This window comes from Mus musculus, chromosome 12 (assembly GCF_000001635.26).
Source record: "Mus musculus strain C57BL/6J chromosome 12, GRCm38.p6 C57BL/6J".
NCBI classification, from domain to species: Eukaryota; Metazoa; Chordata; class Mammalia; order Rodentia; family Muridae; genus Mus; species Mus musculus.
The window spans coordinates 112,588,744-112,616,144 of record NC_000078.6 but is presented as its reverse complement, the minus strand read 5'-3'; the positions used below and the strand labels follow the sequence as shown (position 1 = coordinate 112,616,144).

The window sequence follows — 27,401 nt, the reverse complement described above, 5'->3', positions numbered from 1 at the left end:
CCTAGGCCCCTACTTCTCTCTTGAGCTGGGATCCCCACTTGCAAGAGCCTGGTGTATAAGACTCTCCTGCCTTTACCAACTGCCTCTGAGGAACCCGGCCTGCAAATCCACTGTCGCCCGAGGAATTACCTGGCTTCAGGCCTCACCCCCACGCAGCCTGTACATCCACTCAGGTATTTGAAAGCTCCCGTGTGATACTGCTGCACCCCATCTAGCTTACCACCCACTTTACCCTCTTCTGGTGGCAGGCGACAGTCTGCTGAAGACGACCATCAGGACATGGCCTCATCCTATCTGCTGGTGGTGTGAGCAGGGGAGAATGCATCTGCAGACCCAAGAGACCACTCAGGCTGGGCAGTAGCATGCATGGGTCCAGGTCCCGCCCTTTGGGCTTCCTCTCCTGCTCCTTTGCCACCCCTCCCCTGGTTCACCCATCAATCTTCCCACCACGCACTCCCACCTAGCCTTTTCCCCACTCACTTGGCTCCACTAAGTCCCATCACCCCAGTGCCACAGGGGAAGAGAAGAGGACTCAGATCGCCCTCCCAGTGTTACTTCCTATTCTAATGGTCTAAATACCACACTCATGACAGACAAGGTTGCTCTTTATTGGTTAAAATCCCTGCTGGCCTGCAGACTCAACAGTGCACACATGAGAGGGGCTGAGCAGGGGCAGCTTGTTCCCCACTGGGCACACACCAAGGGAGATGACAGCTGCAGTGGTCTGGTCACCACTCATTGTGCACATGAACTTTTTGTTTATTTGTTCCCTAGAGCCTACCTGCCAGGTCCTACCCACAGCACTTCCAACGAGCATTCCCTCAGTCCCTCACTAACCTCAACTCAGCCATAGCAGAATAAAGATGCAGAAAACAGCACTCAGCTAAAAATCAACTGAGCCATGGGGGTTGGGGGAGAGGGGATGTTTCAGCCCCAGTGCAGGTGTCTGTGATCCATCTCCCTAGAGCCAGGCAGGAGGCTCCCGTCCACCCCTGTGGTGCATGCGATAGGGGGTGGGAGTGGTTTGCAAAAGCAGGGGCTAAGAGCGTGCAGGTGGCCCAGGGTGCCAGGCCAGGTCCCAGCATCAATGCCCAAGGCTCCCAAGGATCCTGGCTGGGTAAGGCACGGAGTTTGGGTTTCTCGGGGGCCCAGTCCCAGCCTGGCCCCGAAGAGCCTCTCCAGGCAACACATCCAGCCGATGTGCTGAGCCGACGAGAGCACTCACTTGGCTTTGGGCCTGGACCTGAGGCCTGTGGGGAAGGAAATGAGAATGTTACAGCAGCCTTTGTCAGGAAGCTCTAGATGCCCAATAAAGGGTCTCACTGCCATCCCCAGACCCTGAAGTGTATCCGGGTCCACTCTGGTGCCAGATTCTTCTCTGGGCTGCAGAATTCATCCGAGTGGATGGAGCTAAGTTGATTCCCGCAGGCTGCTGTCTCAGAGGCTGTCACAACCAGGTGTGATTTCTTGAGCTGGACTGTCTTCAGTGGGCTCCAAATGGCCTACTTGTTTGTTTTTCGAGACAGGGTTTCTCTGTATAGCCCTGGCTGTCCTGGAACTCACTCTGTAGACCAGGCTGGCCTTGAACTCAGAAATCCTCTTGCCTCTGCCTCCCAAGTGCTGGGATTAAAGGCGTGCACCACCACGCCAGGCTGAAATGGCCTACTTTTCACAGACCCATACCCACTGTCTGCTCTCAACCAGCCTCACTGGGTCCTTTGAACCGGACTTGGTCCTTCCTGCTTCCTATCTGACTGGGTGCTGCCCAGGGAGGGCCCTGGGCTGGCAGCCACACACTGAAACTGCCACCAACCTGAGCCTGTAGGAACCCTGCTCCCAATACTCTCTGAGTTGCCTAAAAACCCCGCTTTTCCACCAGCGGTGAGTGGGGCTCCAGGTTCCCCCTTGGAGCCTTGAGCTTGAGAATCTGCCCAGAAGGGAAGGGAAAAGGGGCAGAGCAGAGGCTGTCAAAGCTTCGCCCAGAGCATTATTAGGACACTGCAGGGAGCGGGGAAATGAACCAACCAACGCAGGAGTGGAGCACATCTGGGTTAGCTAGAACAGGGGTGCTCGGCATGGAGAGGCTGCCTATCCAGAGACACATGAGCTGGTTTTCATCAAAATGCACTAACCAATGGGGCAGACCAGACTTCAGGGTCAACAGTACTGAAAAAATGAGGAATGACCACTGCACAGGCTGGGCCAAGAGTAACGGTAAACTCATGCTCTGAGCTCCCTGTGGCTCCTGCCTACAAGGCACCAACAGACCTCATCCTTGTACCTCGATCCTGAGACTTCAGCCCAGTGGCCAGCAGTTCAGAGTGCCAGGCAGGCAGACCCAGGGTCCCTGTGCCGGGCCAGAGATGTTTGGGGTTTGTTCAGGCTCCCACAGTTCATGATGGGGCCAGACTTTTTTGTCCTATCCGGGCCTTCCTCCATCCATGGTTCCTGGCCACGGGACAGGGCCCCAAGCTGGTCTAAATGCATCTTTAACGTCTTGGGCCACATGTTGGCTCTGGCTGTCCTGCCACGAGTGGAGCCCAGAAGACCCACCATGGTCCATATGAGGAAGACCTGTGTGATGGTTCAGACACGCTTGGCTCAGGGAGTGGCACTATTAGGAGGTGTGGCTTTGCTGAAATAGGTGTGTCACTGTGGGCGTGGCCTTCAGAACCTCATCCTAGCTGCCTGGAAGTCAGTATTCCACAAATAGCAGCCTTCAAATGAAGATGTAGAACTCTCAGCTCCCCCTGACCCATGCCTGCCTGGATGCCGCCATGCTCCTGCCTCGATGATTCTGAATCTCTGAACTTGTCAGCCAGCCCCAATTAAATGTTTTTATAAGACTTGGTCATGGTCTCTGTTCGTGGAAGTAAACACTAAGAAAGACAACCTGGCGTCTACATGGATCCAGCTCTGCTCCTGGCTACAAGGAGGGGAGGCCCCTGCCCCTTTGCCTTTGGCAGCATCTGCACTTGACACACCCATTTCTACAGTCTTTTCAGGCATATGTTTGACCATAACCCAGACCATAGGCGAGCGAGAGTAGCGTTGGGAAGACTGGCCCCGTGCGGAGGGAAGGTGCCTACTTGGGAAGCTGGGATTAGTAAAGCGGCCATTACCTTGACCATGTAGGGCCGAGACACGAATAGGGACAACCTCAGTCTGTCCTGCAGGACTAAGAAACAGCCATCCCCAAAGAGCCCACACTGTGCCCACAAAGGCCTGGAGTCCCACTCCCTACAGGGAGCGCAGCTTGGCTCTCTCTACCATGCCTTGGAGGCCCATCTGGAGTCCAGTTCTGAGGTTGTGTCCAGCTGGGAGTGAGAAGACCCTGGGCAGGCAAGGCTCGGCAGCCAGGCCTTCTCTAACAAGGCAGCACAGCAGAGGCACCACCACCATGAGCCAAGGGAGGGGTTTACTGGTATCCCGAGAGGGCTGGAGACAAGCTAGGTTAGTGCTCAGGAGGGCCAGGCAGCAGGCTGAGGCCCCGGAACCCGCTGTCATCATTAGTCAACACAAGCCAGGCTGCATACATACCTCACTGGATCACACACAGCCTTTTTGCCTTAATATCATCAGAATCAGGGACAAACTCTGCTTTCAAATAAAGGAAATACACTCATCAGCTTAGCACACGAGACAGCCCTGAACTTAGGGTGGTGGGATCTGTGGGGGCCAGGCTAGCTGTGCCAACACTCTTGGACAGGGTCAGAAACTAACCACTGGACCAAAGTTGATTCTTTGGTCATGGTGACAAAAGAAGCTGCAATTAGGAACTTAATGTCAGACCACCCTGCAGCAGCAAGAGCCCAGGGCTACCCTGCTCCACTCCCCTCAGAAGGGGTGTGGAGGCAGGAATGTGCAGCAGGTGAGTGATGCAGGCAGTGGCCCCCCAAGCTGCCCTCTTGTGTGAAGTGCTGTGCCCCACTGAATCACCCTCTCTCCTGGATGCTGGTTGAGCCTGTAGGACCCGCAGGGGTAAGAGAGGGACCAGCAGGACAGCAGGGAGAGGTCCCAGGCCCTGTTGTGGGACAATCGGCTTTAACCACACGGTCAGACCCAGCTGTCCCCCAGCCTTGCTCACCAACGCCCGCCTCCCAGTTACCTTCTTGGTTCCTTGAGGGACGTTTCTTCCTCCGCTTGCTCGTCCCCTTTGAGACCCGGCCTTGGACCCTGGGGAGGGTGCCAGACCCTGAGGAATCTGTCACTGCGTCCTCAGAGAAGGACCTGTCCAGGGACGTGTCAAGTGCAGATTCTGGGGCTGTGTCCTCTCCATCCTCATCCTCTCCGGGGCCTGTGCGGGGTAGGTGGGTGCTCTGTCCTCGCTGAGCTTCATCCTCTGGTCCCTCACTGGTGCTGTCTGCCTCGGTTCGGTGGACGCCCCACAAGGCTTCAGGATCCGTAGCGTCCTGGTGCGAGCTCTTGACTCCAGGAGGCTTATTGCTAGAGAACTCGAGGGGATTCAGAGCTTGACCATCTCCCAGAGTCACTGGCCAGACCCCCTCAGAGGGCTGGGCATCCGGGGTATCTTCAGGGTCCAGGAAGTCAATGGCATCCACATACCAGGAGGAGCGCCTCTCCAGGGCTGGAGGACCATCTTCCTCCTTGGAGGGCTGGGGGCTGGGGGTTACAGCATCCACAAGGTCCCAGCCCTGCGGCTCGTCAGCTGCTGTGGTATCCAAGGGCTCTGAAGCAGGGTGGTTTGTGCCCTGGGTAGGATTGCTGGCAGTTGCTGTGGATTGAGGGATGTGTCCGTAAGGGCAAGGGCCAGGATTTTAGGCATTCTGGTCTCACCCAGGAAGTGTTCCTGACCCTGAACCTTCCTAAACTACTGTAAACTTCATTCTCAGGAGCCCCCCAACATGGTTTCTTATGGACCAAGGGAAGGCAGTATCTTCAGTCTGGCCACACATGGAGGACAGGAGGACATCCAAAGGGCCACAAAAAACATCCATTTCTAAAGTCCCAGTAGTGAAACCCTTCCTAAGGTTTGCCTGTCTGAATATCTCCAGTGCCCTGAACTCAGGGGTGTCCAGCAGTGGACCCCCAACCTCACATCCCCTGGCCACCCAAAGATGACAATGTTTAAGAGAGGCACAGTCCTCTCATAGGCCAATTTCAGAGTTGTGCCAATTGGGTCTTTACTATCCCACCCCCTAGGCCCCCAAACGTCTCCAGAACAGTGTGTGTAGGGGCCCTGAAGGTCCAGGACCCAGAGAGCTTCTCGGAGGCAGGGTAGAAGTGGTAGGAGGGAGTGGGGAGAAGGACACAGGCTCAGATCTCACCAGGCTCTGTGGCCTTTGGAGGATCTGCGGGGGCCACTCTGCCACTTGCTTCAGTGTCTCCCCGGCCCCGGGCTGTCTTCCGTAGCTGGAAGCCCTTCCTGATGTCGGCCAGCAGGGCATCGATGACGCACACCTCTTCTTGCTTCCCAGGCCCCTTCCTGACTGCAGAGCAGAGCCACAGACCTTAGAGAGCAGCTCAGAGATCCGGAGGCCACCCCAGGACAAGCCCTGCTAGGCTTGGGCGAGGAAGGCCAGCAGCCCCACCTGGGTCCCACCTGTCCCTGAGACCTACTAGGCTTCCCATCCTCGTCCCTCGGCCTCCGGGCCTCCTCCTCCGCCAGCTGCTGTTTCCTCCTTTCCGCTTTTGCCATCTGTTCCTTCCGGTCCTTGTTCTCCTGCTCAGACAGACGGGAGCCTCGTCACCCAACCCAGTGACCCTCAGTGGGTATACCAAGGACACATGGCGCATACCTAGCCACAGCTTGGAACAAACGGGCAAATTCTGCCTGGCTTGGCTGGGAACCCCACTCCGGTCTCAGGCATCACCTAACTCCTCCTGGGCCCACCACACACCTTCAGGGCACGGGTGAAGAGGTCTCGGAAGGTCTTCATGGTGCTGAACGTGTCCTCTAGGGACAGCTGCTGGGGGTCTTCGCACAGGTAGTCAGCCAGCTCCAGTTTCTTTTGCTCAATGGCGTCGAATACCTTGTCCAGCTCCTGAGAGGCCTCAATGCTGGCCTGGGGACATAAATCTCAGTCACCATCAAGTGAGTCGCAAGCAAATGCTGGTGTGGCCCTAGGCACAGGACCCTTGGGCAGAGGTCTGCATGTAGAACAGGGTCTGTGGCATGCTGGGGGTTCCTGGGAGCCTCAGCCTAGGGCCAGGGAGCCCACAGAGGAGCCAGAGGAGCTGCTCTGCTGATTCGGGCTGTTGTCCGCTTGGCTTGGCCTGTGTTCACCAGCAAAGCTGCTCGTCCACCCACTGTTCTATCCATCCCTGCACATCCCAGGATCTGTGTTCCTCCACAGAATGTACTGGGAGGGCTATCTTCTGCCGGCTTACCTGGAGGCGCTCAGCGTACTGCTTCTGCACCTCAGGGATGGAAGCGGACACCTTCCGCTCCGCTTCTAGAAGCTTCTTCAGGTTGGCACTGGCCTCTGAGTGGATGATCTCCACGTTGATTCTGAAAGGCGCCGAGGGGCGAGATGGGTGGGGTCATCAGGCATCAGCGGACACACGGTCACAACGAGCCTGAACAGTCCCTGAGACTACGCAGGCCTCTTCAAACACCCCACTACGGGCCCTGGGTCACTCACACTTTTCACACTGCAGGTTCCAGGAGCTAGTCAGTCCTGAGGGGACCCTGTATGCTTAGGTGCCTGTTCTAGTGACACTCAACTCAGCCAGTCCTGTCAAGATGTTGGTCGGTCCCTCGTTGTAGAATAGGGCCTGTGTCATATTGGGCATAGCTGGGAGCCTTAGCAAAGCTGTTGGGCCCACTTCCATTCTTGCCTGATTAGCCCTAAGGCCTAGCAGCTACTGAACCCAAAGTTCCCGATGCAGTGGAGCACGGGAGCACAGACTTTGCCCCTGGGGTTCGCCTGCTTGCTGGGTGGTGAGACCCAAGCCACCACTCTCAAGCCTCAGCGCCTCATCTGCATCGTGAGCTGGCGTGACCTGGCTTATGCTGTGAGGAAAGTTCACTTTGTAGAGAGGCTGTGCCAGACAGTCGCCCCAACCCTTCTGGGCCTCATGTTCTGATCTAAGTCACACAGCTGACAGCTATAGCTGACACAGTCCTGACCCACCATAAGCGTCAGCATCTCTGGAGTGGTCCTGAGGCACAGGGCTATGCTTTAGCTGTTATCAGGCCCTGCTGTTCAGGAGGCTAGAATCAGTCTGAGCTGCTAAGGCACTGGGTTGGCAGGAACACCCACCCTGCAGCTTGAGAGGGTGGCTCCAGGTCCCGGGATAGCTGTAGGAGGTCCGGGTGGCTCTTCTCCACTTCCTGAAACACAGTGTACCAGTAAGATCCCTGTTGGTCCTGAGCCTGTCGTGAGTAGAACTCCCACCAGCCCTCTGACCCTCCTGGGGCCTCTACATCACGCTTGAGCCTGTCCCAACATGTATGGGGGTGGTGGTAGCTAAGGCCTGCTGAGGACAGGTAGTGTTGTGGCTCAGTCTCAAGAATAATAGGCCTGAGGACAGAGCAGAGATAGCCACAGGGAGCACCCCACCCCACCCCACCCAACTCGGTTCCCCAGAGGTCACCTCCAGCACGTGGTGCAGCAGCGTCACGCGACTCTGCTGGGACTTGGTCTCTGTGAGCTTCAGCAAGGTGCTAATCTTGAAACCATCTGCATCTCCCGTGTGGCTGCCCTGTGAGGGACAGGGAGTGAGGCACCCTGACTCTCAGGGTACGGTGGGAGGCAGGCCACAGGACAGCTCTGACTTACGTAGTTGAGGAAATTCCCGATTTTGAGGATCAGCTGACAGAAGACTGGCAACCGCTGGCTGGTGAGCAGGCCTAAGATGGATGAGCAGGGTTGAAGGAGGGCCCAAGGCCTCTGGGTATTGCCCAGGCCCATCCCAGCACCAGAAAGGAAACAAGGCCAGGGCTATGTGGGATTATGGTCCTTCACCATCCATAGGTGTAGGGACACCGGGGATACGTTCTGCAGTGTTCACGTCTGCTGGACCCTCAGCTTCAGCAGGTGTATGGCCATGACCAGGAACTTTGGGTGAGGACTCTGGGATGCTACAGGAACTCCTTCCAGTCTGTGGCACCCCCCCACCCCAAGTGCTCAGGACCCTGTCCCATGGGTGGCAGAGAGGACCTGCCCAGTGCAGTGGTTGAGATGGGAGTGGGGAGTCCCGTGCTGTGTTTGTGAGAGAAGTGAGCCCATCTGTGTCCCTGCACTGTGGCCAAGCAGGTTTCTCCCATTCTTTGTTCACAGAAGGCGGATATATGATTGTCAGTGTATGTATACCCTTGTGGCTCTGTGTGTCTGAGTGGCTGTATATGAATATATATGCACGCATGCTGTTCCTGTGGGTATGGAGTGTGTGCCCTCATTCAAGTGTGCAATGAGTTGAGTGTATAGGACCGAGTGTGTGTGTGTGTTAGCAGCAGAGGTGACTATGGGTTTCGGTGGCAAAGCTGGCACCTCACGTGGCCATTGTGACATGGCTCCAGCAGGGGCTGACACACGTGGAAGGCCCATCCCTCCCAGCCCCGTAGGCTTCTGGGCCCCACTCACTCTCGCAGGCAGTGAGCACCAGCTGGGCCTTGGGCCGCACCATGTCCAGGACGATGGCCGTTCCCTCACACAGCATCATGCACTCCACCCGCAGCGGGTAGCTGGTGCACAGGAGGGGGTTAGGGCCTGGAGGTTCCACCATGCTTGCCACTGGGAACATGCTCTGCCCTTGGTGGGTGGGCTGAGGGAGAGTCCCCATAGCCTGGGCTGAGAACATATACATTCCTAGGCCTGTGCCCAGGACAGAAGTCAGGCCCGGGCAACTTGGTAGCAGCCCAGGATGCCTGGAGCTTCTGAGGAAGTCTCTGGCCTCAGGGCATAAGAGGTCTCACCTCTGCTCTGAGAGGGGCTGAGAAGCAGGAGCAACGCTTAGGCGTCAGGCCAGATGACTCATTCCCAGTGCCCTAGGGACTCTGTTTCAGAGACAGCTGCCTTCCTGCCCTGCCTTCCTCCCTCACCCAAGCTCGGCTCCTGCCCTGCTCTCTCCACCTTTCCTTCCTCACGGGTTAAGCAGGATCCCAGGGCCACCATGCTCACCAGGGAATGTCCAGGAGCAGAACATAGAACTGGTCAGCATTGGACAACTTGGCTCGCTCCTCAGTGAACGCCCGTAGGTTCTCAATCTGCAGGAGGGCCACATGTAGGAACCAATCGTCTGCCCAACCGGCACCTGCCTGCCTCAGCTCCTCATGAAGAGCCATGGGGCTCCAGCCTTGGGTCTCCACCAGGGTGAGGTGGGTCAGGTCTGGGGCTCCAGCCTTGGGTCTCCACCAGGGTGAGGTGGGTCAGGTCTGGGGCTCCAGCCTTGGGTTTCCCCTGGGGTGAGGTGGGTCAGGTCTGGGGCTCCAGCCTTGGGTCTCCCCCGGGGTGAGGTGGGTCAGGTCTGGGGCTCCAGCCTTGGGCCTCCCCTGGGGTGAGGTGGGTCAGGTCTGGGGCTCCAGCCTTGGGTTTCCCCTGGGGTGAGGTGGGTCAGGTCTGGGGCTCCAGCCTTGGGTCTCCCCGGGGTGAGGTGGGTCAGGTCTGGGGCTCCAGCCTTGGGCCTCCCCTGGGGTGAGGTGGGTCAGGTCTGGGGCTCCAGCCTTGGGCCTCCCCCGGGGTGAGGTGGGTCAGGTCTGGGGCTCCAGCCTTGGGCCTCCCCCGGGGTGAGGTGGGTCAGGTCTGGGGCTCCAGCCTTGGGCCTCCCCTGGGGTGAGGTGGGTCAGGCCTTTGCTATCCCTGCTTCCTGGGGTTGATCAGGGCCCCGGCTCACCTCATGCTTCTCTGGAAGAAGCTTTAGAAGCTGTTTGAGGACCTCCACATCAAACTTGCTGGTGTCTCCAGCCTGGATCATGCTGGTGACTTCTTCATTGGAACTGGAGGGGGGGGGCAGGGGTGAAGAAGCAGGAAATTTCCCTGTCTCCTGCCATGCTTAGAGATGGGGGTGGCTGGTGGGCACCCGAGGCGCTACTGGAGGGACTCTTAGGTAAGGGTTTGGAAACTGGGAGGCAGGGCTGTCTTCCCTTGACTTGGCCACAGCTTGTCTATGGTCTATCAGTGATTTTCTGGGCATCGCTTGTACTCTGGCATGTAGGAATCTTAGATAAGACTATGGTAGCTACCCACAGCCTCCTGCCCTGGGGATGGAGCATGCATGGACCTGGCCGGCCTGCAGAGGGCACTGCTGGGCAGGGCTGGGATGCCGGGCAGAGCTGGCTGCTCGGCTGGGGCTGAGTTTGGCAGCAACACTACTCCCTCACTCACCATTTAAATTGCTTCAGGAAGATGTTGAGGTTCAGGCTCTTCTTGGAGTCCAGAAAAGTGACCTAGAAACCCCCATTTAGCTGGTATCTGGAGGGTGGGCAGAGGATGTCTCACACACACACACACAGACACACACATACATACACACAGACACACACAGAGACACACACACACAGACACACACATACATACATACACACAGACAGACACACACATATACACACAGACACACACAGACACACATACACACACACAGAGACATACACAGACACACACACATACTCTCACACACACACACAGGGAGGAGAGAGAGGTCAGGCCCTGTCATTAGTCTTACTTCTTTGGGCTCCTTCCTGGCGGGGGCAGCAGAGGGCTCCTTGGGCTTAGCCGTGGGGAAGGAGAACAGCTGCTCAATGCTGGAGAAGTCGGGCTCCACTGCGGCTGTGCAGGGGCTGCCCAGTGTGGCCCACATGGAGTTGCGCTCTGCGGGGCAGGCAAGGCTCTGCTGAAACCCATGCTTACTGCGGGCCTGGGGCTCCAGCTGGGCCAAGCGAGGCCTCTGAGGACTGAACAGGACGTGCATGGAGCCCAGCCGGGGTTGAATGCATCATCCACCCTCCACGCTATGTACACATGTGTGGGCACACACGTCCATGCTGGCAGGTGACCAGGTCTCTCCCTGCCTTGCCTTCTGTCGGTTTCAGCACCTAACACCTAGGCCACTGTGCAGAGAACCTTAGAGAGGGCAGGGCAGGGCCTATAGCAGCAGACACCTATGACCCACAGGGCTGTGTACTGGATGAGACTATATCCTCTGAGGTGGCCTTTAGTCCCATGTAAGACAGGTAGGAACGAAGCCTTGACAGGGCCTGGCTGCCTTGGCTAAGCAAAGGTAGGCGCAGGAACGGTGGACACTCGTAGGGAGAATGACCAGTATGTACCAGTATGTACCTACCCTCTTCAGAGGCTGGGCTGGAACAGGGAGGGGCTCACCTCGTGCCACATTGGATGGCAGCTTCTGCCAGTTCAGCTTCTTCATTCTCAGTGTGGGTGGATTCACTCTGCGGTGACTGGGGACCCAGGCTGAGCCCAGGCTGTGGTCGACCTGGGCCACAATGATCTCCTCCACACCACCCATCATGGAGGGGACAGAGAAACCAGGCAGGGGAGGAGGTGGAGGTATCTGGCCTGCTCTGGGTAGTGGGGGAGGGGGAGGAACTGGGCACATGCCAGGGAGTGGGGGTGGGGGCGGGGGCTGGGTCTTGTGGGAATCAGGCAGAGATGGAAGTGGCGGAGGGGGTGGGGGAGACACAGCCCCTGTACCTGGTAGGGGAGGTGGGGGTGGGGGTGGAGGGGGAGATATGGTCCCTGAGCCTGGCAGAGGGGGTGGCAAGGGGGGAGGGGGAGGAGGAGGGGGAGGGGGAGATGTGGTCCCTGAGCCTGGCAAAGGGGGAGGCAAAGGGGGAGGGGGAGGGGGAAGGGGAGATGTGGCCCCTGGGCCTGGCAGGGGGGGTGGGGTTGGAGGGAGCACAGGGGTGGAGCTGGAGAGTGGTGGGGTAGGTAGAGGTAAGGCTGTTATGCACTGCTCAAGGGCTACTGGCTGTGGCGCTATGTCAACACTGGAGCTCTGGATGCTGCCCACGTGTTGGCAGGGAGAAGCCACTACTGGCTGCTGGCCTTCCACTTTAGTTGTGGGAGTAGTAGTGTTTTGGGAGGAACTGCCCTGATTCTGGACTGAGTTGGTCTGGACACTCTTGTGGGCCTTGTCCAGGGGGCTTGGTCGGGGCCGCCCTTTGATGGACAGCAGTCGTTCAACCACCTCCTCCAGGGTGCAAGCCTGGGCTGCAGGAAGGAAGTGTGCAGAGTCAAGGGAGAGGGCCAGAGATGGAAACAAGGCAAAGGGTGGCCACCTCCCACATGGCCTCCCCACATAGCCAAAGACCTCGGGGTCTTCACGACGGGTTGTGCCCTGTGGCACGCCTCAGTCCTCCCAGCTTCTCACCATCACTGGCCAGGAGCACAGCCCGGTTCACCAGGTTTTCCAGGGCCTCCCAGAGCAGTTGGCCTGAGCGGCCAGCAGGCTCCAGGTGCATGAGACCCTGCAATACTGACAGCAGCTGGGCCGACGCTGGAGAACAGCTCACCTGAATTGACCAAAAGGGACAAATGGCTATCCTCTCATGTGCCAGGGGCATCCTGTCCTACAGCCCTGTCACTTCACTAAAGCCCTGGTGATGAATGACTCGGTGGCAGGATTACTGGTGGCACCGAGACATGCTATGAGACATTAAATGGCACCCCTGGTCTCTACCTATTACTGTCACCCTGAGATGACAGCTGCTGCATTCAATAACTGAGACTGAGGGGCCAGGAAGATTCAGTCTACTGAACCCTCCTTACCAGGCCACAGAGCTCTCTGAAGTCCCCAATAATGACCACCTAGCTGTGATGCAGGAAGGCATGGCCAACTCGGATAGCTTTGATCTTTGGAAGCTTTGTCCCGGGACCTGCATCAGAACCGCTTCCCCAGGACAACCCAGCCTCTGCCTTGTGGTACCAGCTCTGTGCCGCTGCCCCGGCCATCATTGGGTTGACCCAAGCAGAGGCCCTGGCCCTAGATAGCCAAGCCCCACCTTGTGGAACAGGGACGCAAAGACTTCCTGGTGGCTGTTCATGTTGATCCCATCGCTAATTCGCTGAAGTTCCTCCTCGTCCTCCGCTTTGGCCTCTTCGAAGGCTTCCAGCTGGATCAGCAGATCCGCATCCTCCAAGTCTCTAAGGGAGAAGGATAATTGGCTGAGCGGCTGTCCCACTGGAATCCCTACCCACAGATCCAGCCTGGGCACAGCCCACGTGAGCACACTGGACCTAGAAGGCCCAGGTCGACTGACTCTGTGGCCAGCCTGAGGCTCTGCAGCCTGAATGGCAGTTGGAGTGGTAATTCATGGGTCTGAGCCTCCCACCCTGCCAGGCTGCCCAGAGGATACCTGGGCATCTACAGGGATGGGGTAGGGTAGATTCTCATGATGGATGCAGAATGGGGTTGGGCCACCATGAAACATGAGAGGGGAGGGGATTAGCCTGAGTCAGATGTCAGGAGTATAAACTGGGAGCAGGTGCTGACACCACCACCTCTGCCTGTCCAATAACTGCCCCCCTCACTGTCCCCCTGGAGACAGGTCCCAGAGCTTTGCAACGGGGCTACTTCCACAATAGTGGAGTCAGTAAGGCTGCCCACGCTGATTTCCTGGAAGTAAAGAGCCCCCAGTGGGCTCTGACTTGACTATAGTCAGGACTGGGCTCCCAACTTTGGAGATGCCAGGGCCAGCAGACAGACGCCAGGCTGTGCTATACCAGAGCTCCAGAGCAAGGGGTGCAACCATCAGAAGTATGTACCACACTACAGCGACGACATGCTGCACATCCGAATCCCGAGTGAACAGGAAGCCCTGGGCTAACCTGCCCATATGGCTCCGACGGGCAATGCCCAGGAAGGCGTCTAGCCTGAGTCCTAGGTTCACTTCTGGAAGCAATCTCTCAGCACATCTGGAGATACTGCCTGGAGATCTGGGCCAGGTGGTGGGAACCCCAAGAAAGGACCGGGGAGAGAGCAGCTGGCAGAACCAGCCACAGCAGGGACTCACCGTAGCCGGGTCAGAATATCCAGCAGCTGTAGCCCTGGAATGGATGGATAGATGGATGGATGGGGTTAGAAAGTCTGGAGACTGCCTCTGACCTATCTCTGTCTCCAGTTCCTGGTCACATGGGACTTTACTCTCCTTTACCTCCCTCTCCCGTCCTTTAAGACCATCATGGAGTATTAAAATTCCAAAAGGGAACAAGGTCTAGACACAGGGTAGTGCTTGTTCAGAGGCCATTCCTTGAAGGAACAGAGCTAAAATTAGAAGCAGGTCCCCTGTCTGATCCTAAGACCCACACAGTTGCAAAACAGAACCCTCGGTGCTGACGCTCTATCTACCACAGGAGCCGGTGGTGGTAGGAAGCACCCAGACCCTGGTACAGTGCCTTCCCTTGGGGGCCTAGGAGGTGTGGGGTAAGGGAAGGACTTGCTGCAGTCCCACATCCCCAGCGGGTATGGCACAGACCGAGCTGGCCCAGCAGACACCTTGGAGGTCTTCTAGAAGCCCTGTCGGCAGGCGAAGGCACTCTCACCTATGAACTCACTCCGCAGCTGGGCACGAGAGCGGAGGTCCTCGGGACCCAGAATGATGGCGTTGATCACACTGAGCAGGGTGACCACATAGGGCACGTTGTCACTGTCCGAGAGCTCACTCATGATGACGCTGAAGCGGTACTGCTGGCTGCACACCATCTGCAGGTCGGGTGGGGTCAGGGTGTGCTCTGGCAGGAGAGTCTTTCTGTTGGCCCGGGCTCCCCCACCCACACTTACCTTGTAATGGTCCAGGGCATCGAGCGTCAGTGCGTGGCCCTCAGGCGAATAGATGCACAGAGCAGCCAGCAATTCAAACACCTGCTTCTTGACCATTACATTGGAGGTATCCAGAGCTGTGGAGGGTCAGAAACGTCTCAGGAAACCCACTGTCCTGTCTCCCCCATCTGCCTTTAACACACCTGCGATCTGAATCCAGGGCTAGAGACTAGAGTGACAGCTCCAGCTGAACTTCCAGGCCCAGCTTTGCCATACTGATCTTTCCCAGTACCCCGACTTCTCCTCTCGGGTCAAGGCAGGCCGTTTCAGGAAAGGGCTTGAAGGCAGGAGCAGGAACCTGGGGTCTATAGAGCCTGGCCCAGCCCAGCCCAGCCCAGCCCAGCCCAGCCCAGCCCAGCCCAGCCCCTGCAGGTGGTTCTAGGCTCATTTTTTCCCAAACTTGACAGCAACTGTGTTCCTGACAGCCTGTAATGCCTCCTTGTCCCTATGAGCCCCAGTCTTCTCCATCCTGAGCTAGGCAAGTTTTGGGGTGCTTCACATCTGGCTGTGATGAGGGGCTTGATGGAGGGGTGCAATCGGGTCCAGGCTAGGGAGGCAGATTACAATTGGTGTGGGTCCTGGGTTAGACATATTGGCAGCCTCTGGTTCCGTCTCTCACACAGATCCCATCCCACTGGTCACTGCTTCCTAGGTCTTGGAGCCCCTGTGGGACCTAGTTGCTCCCACAGAAAGATCGCTATCCACCTTGGTTTTCTTGCCACAGCCAAGGTGTTACAATAAGCCAGAAACTACTCTTGAGGTATGCAGAGGCAGAAGCAGGAGGTGTGGCCAGGGGTGACCTACTGGGTGCAGAGGGGTGGTGACCAGGGAACGTTTGGGAAGGCCGAGGGCTGTAGCATCAGCAGTATGGACCAGGCCTGGAGGACTGTGGCTGAGCTGTTACGGGGCTTGGAGCCAGGCAGAGTGTATGTGGGGACCTGTTCTTTGTACCAGGTCCCTGATAAGCCCTAGGTCCCCCACCCCCACCCTAACAGAACGGCCCACAGCTCACCCTGGGAGAGCTGGCGCACATAACCCTGGTTGCTGAGGATGTATTCGATGCCCTGCTGTGAATTCATGACAGCACGCACACAGCTGATGCAGGTGAGCTGCAGCAGGGCATCCGAGATGCGGGCCACGCCACGCCCTGACAGCCGTGCCAGCGCCTCCAGCAGCAGGTCCAGGCCGCTCTGCTCCAGGAACTGCACCATCCAGCCGCCATCGCTGCTCTCCAGGCGCTTGCGCAGGCCCGAGTAGTTGACCACCGAGGGCATCTGCAGCAGCCGGATGCACAGCTCAGGCTCGGCGCTCTCCAGGTTGGCTTCCGTGGGGTCTGAGTCCTGCGGCCCCAGCTTCTCCTTCAGCGCCGCCCACTTGCGTTGAGCGCCTTCCTTTACAGACATCTTGTCAAACTGTAGGTACAGAAGAGGGACAGGGCCATCAGCCTGATCGAGGAAAGCCAGTGTGGGCATAAGTGACACGCGGAGGCAGTTTGCTGCCTCGGTTTCCCCTTTAAGTTTCTTGCTTGTGGGCCAGTGATGGAAGGTTGGGACAGGCACTTTGTTTCTGACCCCAGGAAAGGCTGTTCTCACTCCACCTGGTTTTGAACAGCAGACATGAAGGGCCTACCATACACACAAAGACCCTGTGCCCAAGGCTCAGCACGAGGTAGCTAGCCTGCCGGGTGTGGTGGCGCATGCCTTTAATCCCAGCTCTTGGGAGGCGGAGGCAGGCGAATTTCTGAGATCGAGGCCAGCCTGGTCTACAGAGTGAGTTCCAGGACAGCCAGGGCTACACAGAGAAAACCTGTCTCAAAAAGCAAAAAAGCAAAAAAAAAAAAAGCCAACCCCCCCCAACAACAACAAAACAAAACAAAAATAAAATAATAAAATAAAAAAGAGAGAGAGAGAGACACCTGTGCCTGAGTGTGACTCATTCTGTCCTTGTTAGCCCCAGTTCAACTAGGAGAGGTCTGGGGTCAGGGAGGCTGCAGGCAGCCATGCTAGCTGGAATGCTATAACATTGTGGTGGTGACACAGCAAAAACAGCCTCTCTGGGATCCCTTATCTGGCTCCAGGCACTTCCCACTGCCCACAGCCTCGGGGATGCTGGGAGGAGGGGCGAGTCACAGGAGCAGGCTGAGAACTAGGTACGATGAGATGTCCAGTGCTTAACGGAGTGGGTGGCAGCTTCCTCTGGTCTCAGCTTGTCCCTCAGCACACAGAACCTCACCTGGTTCATTAGCAACAGTCCCAACTCCAACTTAGGAAATGACCCGTCCCTGCCCCACCCCCACCCCCAGTGGAGGGAGGGGGCAAGTCTGGCCTAAAACATTCTGCAAATAATGCCTTTCCCCAAAGCGTAACTGTAGACGGACAAACTGCACTCTTGCTGTCTGTCTCCTGCATCCGCACTGCGCCGGGCTGGTCGTAGTGCTGCCCCATCATACCCCTAGGGACAGCTTCAAAGGTCAGGGGCATCCCAGGCTCTCCTGCAACCATGTATGGCTGGGATCTTATATTTAGCATCTGAGAAAGAGAGCATGGAGCCGCGGGAGGGAAAGAGCTTGGTGGGACAAGCTCTCATAGTGGGAGCCATCCCAAGGGCCCGGTCTTGTACTCTCCACAGGACAGGTATTCTACCTGCTGGGCAGGTGAAGGACTGCAGGCAGCACGCCAGGAGGCTGGTTCTGCACCCACATTCATATTGACAGGTCCCCTGCGAATGCTCCTGGGACCCACTGAATGCTGGGAGGTCAGTGCATGTAAGCTTTTGGTTCTACTCTGCTCTCTGAGGGCAGGGGAGACCCCAGGCTGAAGAGGTATCCAATCCATAACCTGAATACCAGCTCAGGCACTTTGCCAGTGTGGTGCTGGGTCCTGGGTGTCCTCACCTAAGACTGTGCTGCCCTGGGGGTGGGGAGAGGGTGCCCCAGAGCATACCTGCCCAGCAGTACTGACAGAGCTCCTGCCTGGCTTCCCCATTCCCCACCCTTTCAAATGCAGGTGGCCAGTAGGTAGGTCTGCCTTAGGCGCAGGCAGCTCCCAGTGTGTAGCAGGGACTGGCCTGGAACCCCCTGGCAGATTTCAGCCCAGCCACTCTGCATATTTAAGCCTCAGCTTCCTTCTCTGGATCTTTGCCTCAGTCACTGGGAGCTCCTGAGACTTGCCTGGGGCTGTTTCTCCTGCCTGTAGGTAAGAGGGATCTCCAGGTAGCCTGGGTTCTGCCCGGTGCCTAACTGGGCGGAGACTCAGGGTCCTACCCTTGATCTCTGCCTTCACCAAGTCCTAGACGAAGCCTCTTCTTCGGCCATCCAGCCTTCTACTCACCCAGATACGCAAGACTTTACGGCCGCCTCTGCCCATCCATTCGGGGCCTTGCCCCCGGCTTCTCATCCCCGCTGCCAGCCTGGGCCTGGTCCCTCTCTGGCAGCGTTACACCCCAAAGTATGTCTTGGTGGTAGATGTGGAAGGTTTACCACGGAACAGAGCTGGCTGACTGGCCTCTGCACGCTCTCCAGCTTCTGTGCTGCCCAAAGAGGTGCCCAGAGCTGCCTCCCCACCCCCATCCCTGCCTCCATTGGCCAGAGGCCCTGTCCCCTTGGCACAGGCTGAGTGGCCGGAGTATGAACTCACCCAGACCTGGCGCTGGCATCCAGAGTTCTCTCTGCCGAGGAGCCCCAGTTTTCATGTGGAACCCACCCAATCTTTCTGAGGCTACAGAACCACTAAAGCCCGAGGTCCCTAGACACATTACCTGCTTCATTACCTGCTTGCCTCACAGCTGCCCCTGGCACTGGCCAGTCCTCGGCCCTGTGTGTCCCAGGGCTGTAGACTCTCTCCCTGATGGGATTCCTGTCTGCATCTGTGGAGTGGGCCCCAGACTCATGCCCACTGACCTGGGTAGCTCGTGTTGGGATTGGGAGGCCCCGAAAGCCCTACTGATGGAGTGTGTTCACCTGCGAGAGCCACCTGCCTGGAAACCAAGATGCCAGAGTGAGGAACACATTCCTTCCCCTCTGACATGTGCCGGGCTGCCTGCCTGTCTGTAGGATGACACTGAGTGTGGACAGGTGACGGTGGCTAGTCCTGAGCCAGCACCCAGCCATTCCACAGTCCAGAAAGACCAACAACTGGAACCTGATCAATAATCAATGAAAGACTGCAATTCCCCCGTGGCCACAGTCCCACTTCTTGTTGGCCTCCATGAGGCCTTCCCTTTTTCTCCCCTACAGAAACTATGACGCTTTCCCTTGCCTGCCTGCTTCCAAACCTCTGACAGAGCCGACGTCGACCCCTTTATTCCAGCAGTCTTTGGGGAATACTGGTGCCAAACAAGGCTGAATCACTCCTGCGTTTTCCATCTGTGTGTCTCGGAAATCCTCTCTCTCTCTCTCTCTCTCTCTCTCTCTCTCTCTCTCTCTCTCTCTCTCTCTCTCTCTCTCTCTCTCTCTCTCTCTTCTGCAACGTGGGTTGGTTGCAGTGGGATCCAGAGGTAGAGCCAGCAGTCAGAGCGAGCAGTTAGAAGACCTGCTACAGGTTTTTGTTGTTTCGTTTTGTTTTGTTGACAGAGCCTCGTGTTCTCTAGGCTGGCCTCAAACTCATCATGTAGCTGAGACTGACGCTGAAACTCCTAACCTCGAATGTGCCTCCGAAGTGCTGAGATTTCAGGTGTGTACGGCCACAGCTGGCGCACAGCTGTTTTAATGCCATCTGTGAATGACAGGCCCTCCCACTTCCAGCTCTGGGGCCCAAGTGTCCAACTCTGAGCCAGACCTGGCAGAGACTCAGAGGGGCTGGCTATCCTGGCCTTGCCCGAGGTGTAGGGGATGACCCAGTACAGGAAGTCGGCATCCTGGGGTAGAAGGGCTGTTGTTGCTGCCCAAGCTCTGGCAGACGGGGAACAGGACATGAAGACCATCTCATGTGCTTACACAATTCCCTCAGCACTAACAGGACTGCAGAGGGCGAGGCCTTTGCAGATACGGCCCTAGATCCAGGGGCTCAGGGCAGCTTGTCCCTTATCCATACTTTTCTTTCTTACAAAAAATAAAAATAAAAATAGACAGGGTATCACTATGTAGCCCTGACTGACTTGTGACTGGGTGGGTATACAGTCCAGGCTGGCATTGAACTCACAGTGTGCTGGGATTAAAGGTGCACACTACCATGCCTAGCTTACACATGGGTTTTGTTGTTTTTTGTTTTTTAGATTTATTTATTAAGTACACAGTGTTCTGCCTGCATATATGCCTACATGACAGAGAGGGCACAAGACCTCACTATAGATTGTGAGCCAACATGTGGTTGCTGGGAATTGAACTCAGGACCTCTGGCAGAGCAGTCAGCGCTCTTAACCTCCGAGCCATCTCTGCAGCCCTTACACATGGTTTGCTTATTGTTTGTTTGTATTTTGGAACACATGGTTCTTAAGCATCACTTTTTCCACAGGTCCAGGCCAGGCCTTCCACTTAGACTGCTCCTGAAGGCAAGGTCTCCCTCAGGGTCTGTGGCGACCTGCCCAGATCTGAGCACTGATGGGATTTCCAGGAGAGGACCAGGGCTGCAGGCCTCTGGGCCACTGCCTGCTAGGGTGGCTCTCAGTAATAGCTGGCTGCCTCCTCCACAAGCTCTGGGCCAGCCGGGCATGGCACCTCCATCCCACATGCCTGGGCAGCTCCTCTGACTCAGGGAGCTCTAGAGCTTCCGCCCCTGACTAATCCTCATCTGGGAGCTGAGTGGGGGAGGAGGGCCGAGTCACATACCTGGGATCCCATGCAAACAGGGAAACCGAGGCAGAGACAGTAGCTAGGAAGTCCTGCATGGGTCGCCTGGCACACGTTAAGGAACCCGAGTAAGCCACAGACCCCACATCGCAATTCCCTTATCTCTATATCCAGGGAAACATGGACTATATAGTTCCAGGAGCCAGAAGGCCCTGCAGCCAGCAACCTTGGGCCTTGACTCTCAGACACATTGCAAGTATCCCTTGAGGTGTAGCAGCCCAGGCCTTGCACCTAAGCCCCGAGGAGGCAGGGGCTGCCATCTGCACCCAACCCCTACCAGCACTAGGGAGCTGATAAACCATTGCTGAGATAAGTGGCTAGGGCAGGCACAAGCCAGGTTAGGGGATCCCTGGAGGGGCTGCTTCCTGGCCTGGAGAGGCAGCTCTGAGAAGGCACTCTGCCAGCACCAGAATAAGGCCTGGGGTGCTACTGGGCCCAGAGCCAGCGGGGGCTGGGGGAGACACAAAAGACTGAGCTTGTCTTCCATGGGTGGGAGGGAGACGGCAGAAGCAGGATTCCAGAACTGGGTGGCAGGGGCTGCCACACTGTATTTTTAGATCTTCCAGGAGCCCAAATTTTCCACTGCTTGACAGCCCTCGGTTTTGTAGAAGTGCACACATCCCTGGTAGCTTCCTGGGGCTCAAGGACAGCCGCTGTCCTGCTCTGACCCCCACCCCCCTTCCCTTTTTTCTCATGCAGTCTCAGCTCCCAGCATGCCATCTTCCTACCAGACTGTGAGGCCCTGGAGTGGAAGGACCTCAGCTGGCCTGTGGCCCAACTCAGGTAAGACAGTCTCTCTGCACAGTGGGCCTCAAAGAAGACATGCATTCACTGTCCCCATATCCACAGACATGGCGTGCACGTGGCCCGGTGAAGGGGCTGTTCAAGTGGCACTCAGGCCTACTTCCTCTTGTCACCATGGCTCAGAATGAGGGTGACGAACCCTGGACTTGCAATTTCCAAGGAGTTTCCTAGAGTGTGCGAGGAGACTAGTTCCCCCTGGGCCTTCTTAGTATGTGGCACAGGTCCTGACACAAGCCCTGGGAAGGAGCGTGCATGATGGAACTCTGTCACTGTACAGACAGGGCTGTGGAGCTTCTGACGACTACCTTAACACCTGGACTGTCCCCAGGACATCTGCTGGAATGGCAACAGTCAACAGGAAGTGCTTGCTAGGGCTAAGGGGACACCCCTCTGACACTGCTCTCTAGGAGGAAGGTCTGCACAAAGCAGCTGGTGCCAGGCATCGGCCTGTCTGGGATTCTGTGGGCAGGCTGGGGTGGTCTCAGACTGCCCTCCTCCCCTCAGGCAACGTGGAGACAGGAAGGGTGGAGGCACCCACGGCAGGAAGCTGCTTTCACTTCCACCCTCTCTGGGATGCTGTGGGGACTCAAGCTGTCCCAGAACTCGCAATGTCACTAGAGGGGCCCCTTTCTCAGCCTGACTCCCCAGCTGCATAAGTCCATGGACAAAGGTGAAGTACCTGTCAGTGTATACTCAGATAGCCTGGCCCCCTCTGACGTGAAGCGACCCATCTGTGAGGGCGCTTTCTGAGCACATGGGCTGGGGAGTTCCCCTGTGGCTGAGCCCCTTCCGTGGAAGGATAGCAGATATGGGGTTCTGGGTTTGCCAGGCTCCTCAGGGAGGAAGGCAGGGTGACGGCTGTGGGCTACAGATCCCAGCTCTTCACCTCAACTTCCTTGCATCTGCAGGGCTGCACTCAAGGGTTCGTGCCCACGGGGGTCATCCTAGAATTCACCTGCTTGGGTTCTCTCTCCAAAACCAGTCATTCTTAGACAATCCCTCCCCTACCAGGCTCCATTGTGCCCTCTGATCCCCAGTTGGTTTTGGCCAGGCCTCTCCAAGTCTGGGAAGAACTGTCGTCCCTCAGGGTGCAGGTGACAAGTGTTGTATGCTAGTCCCGCCTCAGAGTCCGGCCTCACCCCCGTCTGTGCCCGGCTTGGGAAAGCTGTCCTGTCCATCCACATGCCAGATCAGGTCCCCACCCTCTGCCAGTGTCCAGCTGCAAGCTTCCCCTCCCCGGGGGCAAAGAGAACAAAGACACAGAGAGTGGGGGAGGGACAGCACTCATATCCCCTAGCACAGCCAGGGGCAGCAGCCAGCACTCATAGAGAAGACAAGGCCGGTTCCATGTGAGAGGGCTTCAACTCTGACCCGCTGGTTCCTTAGACAACCCAGCAGATTTCCTGTTTCTGTCCTCATACGCTGGACGGCAAGCGTGTTACTGCCAGCATCTTGGCCGTCAGGAAAGAGTGTCACTTTAACTGCACCTGCCGCACAGGGTGGGCTGTGTGTGCCCTGTATCTTCTCCCTGGCCCCGCTCAGCATTCCTCAGCCACCTGGTCCCAGGGAGCCTGGCAGGCCCAACCGGGTGAGCAAGATCCTCAGCCTGGGTACGTATTTTGTTCACAGTCCTGGCCTGGAAATGAGGACACCGAGGCTCCTGCAAGAGCCAGCCCACGTCGGACTTGGGTTTCCCTAGCCAGAATGTTCACCAAGGAGCCCTAGACACTCAGCATGGATTGGCTGACCCAGCACTGTCCGCACAACAACCATCAGGCCCGAAAGCACCACATACATACTGCTTACCCTTCTGTCTCAGAGGCGACCTCCCATCTCCTATCCCTCTTAGAGATGGCCCATCTCCCTGCAACCTGCTGCAGAGCTCTGTAACACGCCAAAGGTTTGGCCCCTACTCCTGTCTCTACCTCCACAGCCTGGGCCCTCTGTGTGGGTGTCCCTGAAAGATGTCTTGTCCTCAGGCCACTCGTGTCTATATATGAAGTGGAACAGAGAGAGGCAGGGGGCAGGCAGCACCTTTCTCCCAGCCTAGGCCAGGTGGGAGCAGCTGTCTATCTCCCTGCCGTGGATCCAGGCGGCAGTAGAGCTGTGCCTGGAGCAGAAGCGAGGACACAGGAAGACCACAGCCCGGGGATTCAGAGGCCCTGGACCGGGCAGGCAGGGAGACTGAACCACAGAGATACCAGTTTGCCTTACAAAACTTGGAGGGGTCCAGGTGGCTTTCTGGACCTACCTCTAGCAAGGGCCAACTTCCTACTCAGTGCTGGGGAGGACCATGCTGGGATTGGGAGCTGGTGCTGGCTGGTTGGAGGTGGTGGGTCCTGGGTCAGGTGTGCTAAGCAGATATGTGTGACCCTCCTGACCCCACTGGGTCTTGGGTTGGCTTCAGTGCTTGGCTTTGATGTTGGTGCCTCCCATCCACTAAGAGCCTTACACCCAGGCTCTAGTCAGCAGGAACTCTGTCAGTGCAGGCCATACAAGCTGCTGGTGGGGCAGAGCCCATGGCAACGCAGTACGCGTAGATCTGGGATGCTCTGAGCAAGTCCAGCTCTGCAAACATATGGGATGCTATGACAGCCCAGGAAGGGGCTGCTGCCCAGGTACTATGACTTTGCCAGGCTTCTCTTGGGGTCTAGGCTGCCCTCCTCAAGCCCATTTGCCTTCCCAGGAGTCCACATGCCACAGGAATTAGCCAGGGGCAGGAGACTTACAGAGGCTTTCTAGACTGTCCCATCCCCTTTTCTGTCCTGTCTGCTTCCTACAGAAAGGAAAGCCATCGAGAGGGTGGGACAGGAAAGCAGCCTTGGCCGTCCTGTCCTCACACAGTGGTGAAGAGTCCTGGCCTGAGGTGCACACCCTTTAGTCAACTTGACACAAGCTAGAGTCATCTGGCAAGGGGATCCTCAGCTGAGAAAAGGCCTCTGTCACATTGCCTCTGGGAAAGTCTACAGTGCATTTTCTTGACTAGTGATGGATGTGGGTAGGCTTGGCCCATGGAAGGTGGTGCTTCCCCGGGCAGGTGGTCCTGGAAATACCCTAAGAGAGCAGGGTTAACAGGCCTTGAGAAGCAAGCCAGTAAGCAGTCCTCCTCCTGGCTTCTGCTTCAGTTCCTGCCTCGGGTTCCTGCCCTGTCTTCTCTCAGTGATGGACTGTGGCCTGGGAGCTGTAAGATGAAGTAAGCCCTTTCCTCCTCAGGTTGTCTTATGTTTCTGTCGGTTTGGGTCATGGTGTTTTATCACAGCAATAGCAACACTAACTGTGACATCCCCCTCAGCCACACCCGACTCCATCTACCAATACCTGATGAACCGGGCACTAGGTGTTCAAGGCAGCAGGTCCTGTTATAGTCACTGGAGGAGAGGGAGACTGGAGGGTGAGCTTGCTTTTCACACACCCCGTCTAGACACTCAGCAGAGGCTACCTGACCTGGACAAAGCCTTCTACTCTCTGAACTGCAGTGTCCAGTCCTGAGACCTTGTCATGTGGCGAACACTTGCTCATTTAGGTCAGGCTACCAGGACAAAGGCCACATATTAGGGCCTCATCCTCACACCTCCATAATAGGGAATACGGGGGTAAGAGGGCTTTGTGTGGCATATGACTGGATACGACCTCCTGGCAGGGGGTGATGTGGGGACAGGACCTGATGTCTACAGCACCAGGCACTGTAAGTGCCTCCTGTCGGAACAGACAGTAGCTCACATACTCTCCAGACAAAGTGAGAGCCAAAGGGCCAGATGGGTCCCGTCAGCCCTTGGCTTGTCTCCTCTCAGCACGCAGACCTGCTCACAGACTGTGGGAGGTGAGGGGAATAGGGATTGGGGACAGTGCTCGAGGGATGACAGAGGTAGCCCCAGCAAAGGACTGGCACTAATTAGCTCCAGTCCTGTTCCTTATGTAATCACACTTTAGGACAGGGGCACAGGGAACACAGGCTCAGCCGGCACGTTCCCCTACCCAGTTCCTGTACAGCTGGTGTTGACATGTGCTATGTGCCCTGGTAGCTGTGAATGGATCCATGTGCTGGGTAGGGGCAGCTGTGAATAGATCCATGTACTGGGTGCTGGGTGCTGGGTAGGGGCAGCTGTGAATAGATCCATGTACTGGGTGCTGGGTAGTGGTAGCTGTGAACAGATCCATGTACTGGGTGCTGAGCAGGGGTAGCTCTAAACAGATCCTACTTTGGTTCAAGGCCCAGGCTGTCTGAACATTCTCACAAGACCTTCCTCACTTAGGTCAGGCTAACCAGGGTGAAGGCCACATATTAGGGCCCCATTCTCACACCTCCAGTGACAGGGGGGGGTCCATCGTCCCTTTCTACATCAGATGTTCCTAGGCCCGTTCCCCTTATGGTTCCCCTTATGGTAGCCCCGAGAGACTAACTCTGAAGCTCACTCTAAAAAGAGAGAGGTATACCCTCTCTAACCACAATGCCCACTGGCCAAGGAACTATGCACCTATTAAACACCTGCTGTGTGCAGGGTCAGGCAGTACAATATTAGGCCCCATCCTTCAGACCGTGAGGACCCTCACAGAGCCCAAGGACTCAGCCTACTCCGGAGACCGCCACCATTCCTGCCCAGAATGGCCCAGCAGCAGCCTGCCTGCACCCACAGGTGTCCCCATCACCCACCATCCTGCAATTCTCCTGCCTCCTCCAACAGCTTTCATAAGCCTGAAAACTTTCCCCTGTAACAAGTGCACTTTGGTAGAAGGTGAACGAGTCTATTTAAGGTAGGTGCTTTCAGGTCTCAGCACAGCGAGATGGGTGCAATTAGCTAGACAGCCATCAGCACCCCCACAAAATGAGGGGCCTCAGCTGGAGGTTAACCCCTCAGGAGCAGAACCCTTGCCAACAGCCTGCTTGGGTACCAGGGAGGGAAGCTTAGAGACCGCCAGGAAAAGGTAGGAAGGCAGAGCCAGGCAGGGCAACTCCTACCTGGTCCTAGGGGGACCCCCAGCTAGGTCAACTTGCACAGCTGCTCCCCAACCAATGGGTTGGGACAGGGAGAAGCCTTAGTCTCCAGCCTTGGAACAAACACCTTTTTTTTTTTTTTTTTTTTTTTTTTGCTCTAGGGGTTACAGTGTCTGCTTCCCAAATGCCCCCTGCCCTGGGTGACACCCTGAAGGGATACAGTCTGAGACACTCTCCTCACCCTTCAAGTTTAGAGAAGGAATTGAGGCCCAGAGAGGACGGGTAAGGAGGGACTTCCCAACTCTGGCTTCGACCCGGGCGTGCAAGCTTTAGAGTGGGTGCACTGACCTGGAGCCCAAGGCAGGAAGGAGCAGGGTCATTTTTGCCGCTGACTCCTGGTGTGTCCAACCTGTCACCGTGTGCCACCGGGCACTGAGCGGTTAGAAGACGGGACACACGGGCCCATAGACGGCTCTCCATCCCATAGTCCTCTAGGGAGTCCACCAAAGCATAGTTGGGCTTTCTGCTAAGATCACCTTCATTCCCAGCGTCCTTGCCCAGGAGGAGGGTAGACAGGGGTAGCCACAAGAAACAGAGCTGTGTCACTCTCTCAGGTCTGCCTTAGCCCACCGGCGGCGGGCATCTTTAGAAGCTAGCTGTCAGGGCGGGGCCGCAAGCTCGCCCTGTGCTATCCCGGAGGCGGACCTCCAGTTGAAGTTTATTTTCTCAACTGTGGCTGATTCATGGTCAGGATGTGGTAGCCGCAAGGTGGGGGAACTCCTCCAGTCCGACCCGGAGCAAACACCCTATGAGCAGTGAGCATCATCTCCATATCAGCCCGTAGTCGAGGGCCAAGAGCGCGGGACCAGGTTCTTGGCCACCTTGGTGCACACGCGGCAGTCCGCTCCTCAACCCCAACCATTTCCCTCACTGCCCCCAGACTCGGTTTCCCTCTGCGTTCCAGGCTAGCCCGAAGCCGCGGACTTACCGGGTGGGGGTACAGCCGAGAGATGGTGCAGAGTGCTGTGTCCCGGCGCCGGAGCGTCTGGGGCTGCGGGCGGCGGCCTCGCGGCTGCTTTCCGCACAGTCTAACCGCGCTCGCGGGCCGGGCGGGGCTGGAGGGAGGAAGGGGAGGTGCGG

At 57.1% G+C, this 27,401-nt stretch overlaps 1 protein-coding gene and 1 long non-coding RNA gene across 11 annotated transcripts; one reads left to right on the top strand and one right to left on the bottom strand.

Moving 5' to 3' along the window:
- Positions 1 to 587: 587 nt before the first annotated feature.
- Positions 588 to 27,401, bottom strand: Inf2 (inverted formin, FH2 and WH2 domain containing). 10 transcript variants are annotated; one of them, XM_030246905.1, is made up of 24 exons: positions 27,250 to 27,399; positions 15,752 to 16,151; positions 14,701 to 14,816; positions 14,463 to 14,622; positions 13,934 to 13,967; positions 12,923 to 13,064; positions 12,292 to 12,433; positions 11,283 to 12,131; positions 10,627 to 10,772; positions 10,290 to 10,351; positions 9,799 to 9,901; positions 9,087 to 9,172; positions 8,550 to 8,650; positions 7,746 to 7,816; positions 7,561 to 7,668; positions 7,227 to 7,297; positions 6,352 to 6,472; positions 5,862 to 6,026; positions 5,581 to 5,683; positions 5,289 to 5,450; positions 4,109 to 4,735; positions 3,940 to 4,024; positions 3,541 to 3,597; positions 588 to 1,250 (listed from the first exon to the last, which is right to left on the bottom strand). In XM_030246905.1, exons 2-23 carry the CDS (start codon positions 16,140 to 16,142, stop codon positions 3,585 to 3,587), a joined length of 3,858 nt encoding a protein of 1,285 aa, XP_030102765.1. In that variant the 5' UTR covers positions 16,143 to 16,151; positions 27,250 to 27,399; the 3' UTR covers positions 588 to 1,250; positions 3,541 to 3,584. The 10 variants fall into 10 exon arrangements, 8 of the variants coding, with proteins under 8 accessions (XP_030102765.1, XP_030102767.1, NP_940803.2 ...); XM_030246907.1 differs by lacking the exon at positions 3,940 to 4,024 and having other exon boundaries at positions 3,541 to 3,600; NM_198411.2 differs by lacking the exon at positions 3,940 to 4,024 and having other exon boundaries at positions 27,250 to 27,361.
- Positions 19,163 to 23,309, top strand: Gm30048. Its single transcript, XR_003950267.1, has 3 exons — positions 19,163 to 19,409; positions 21,224 to 21,307; positions 22,958 to 23,309. It is a non-coding gene; the product is annotated as a predicted gene, 30048 (long non-coding RNA).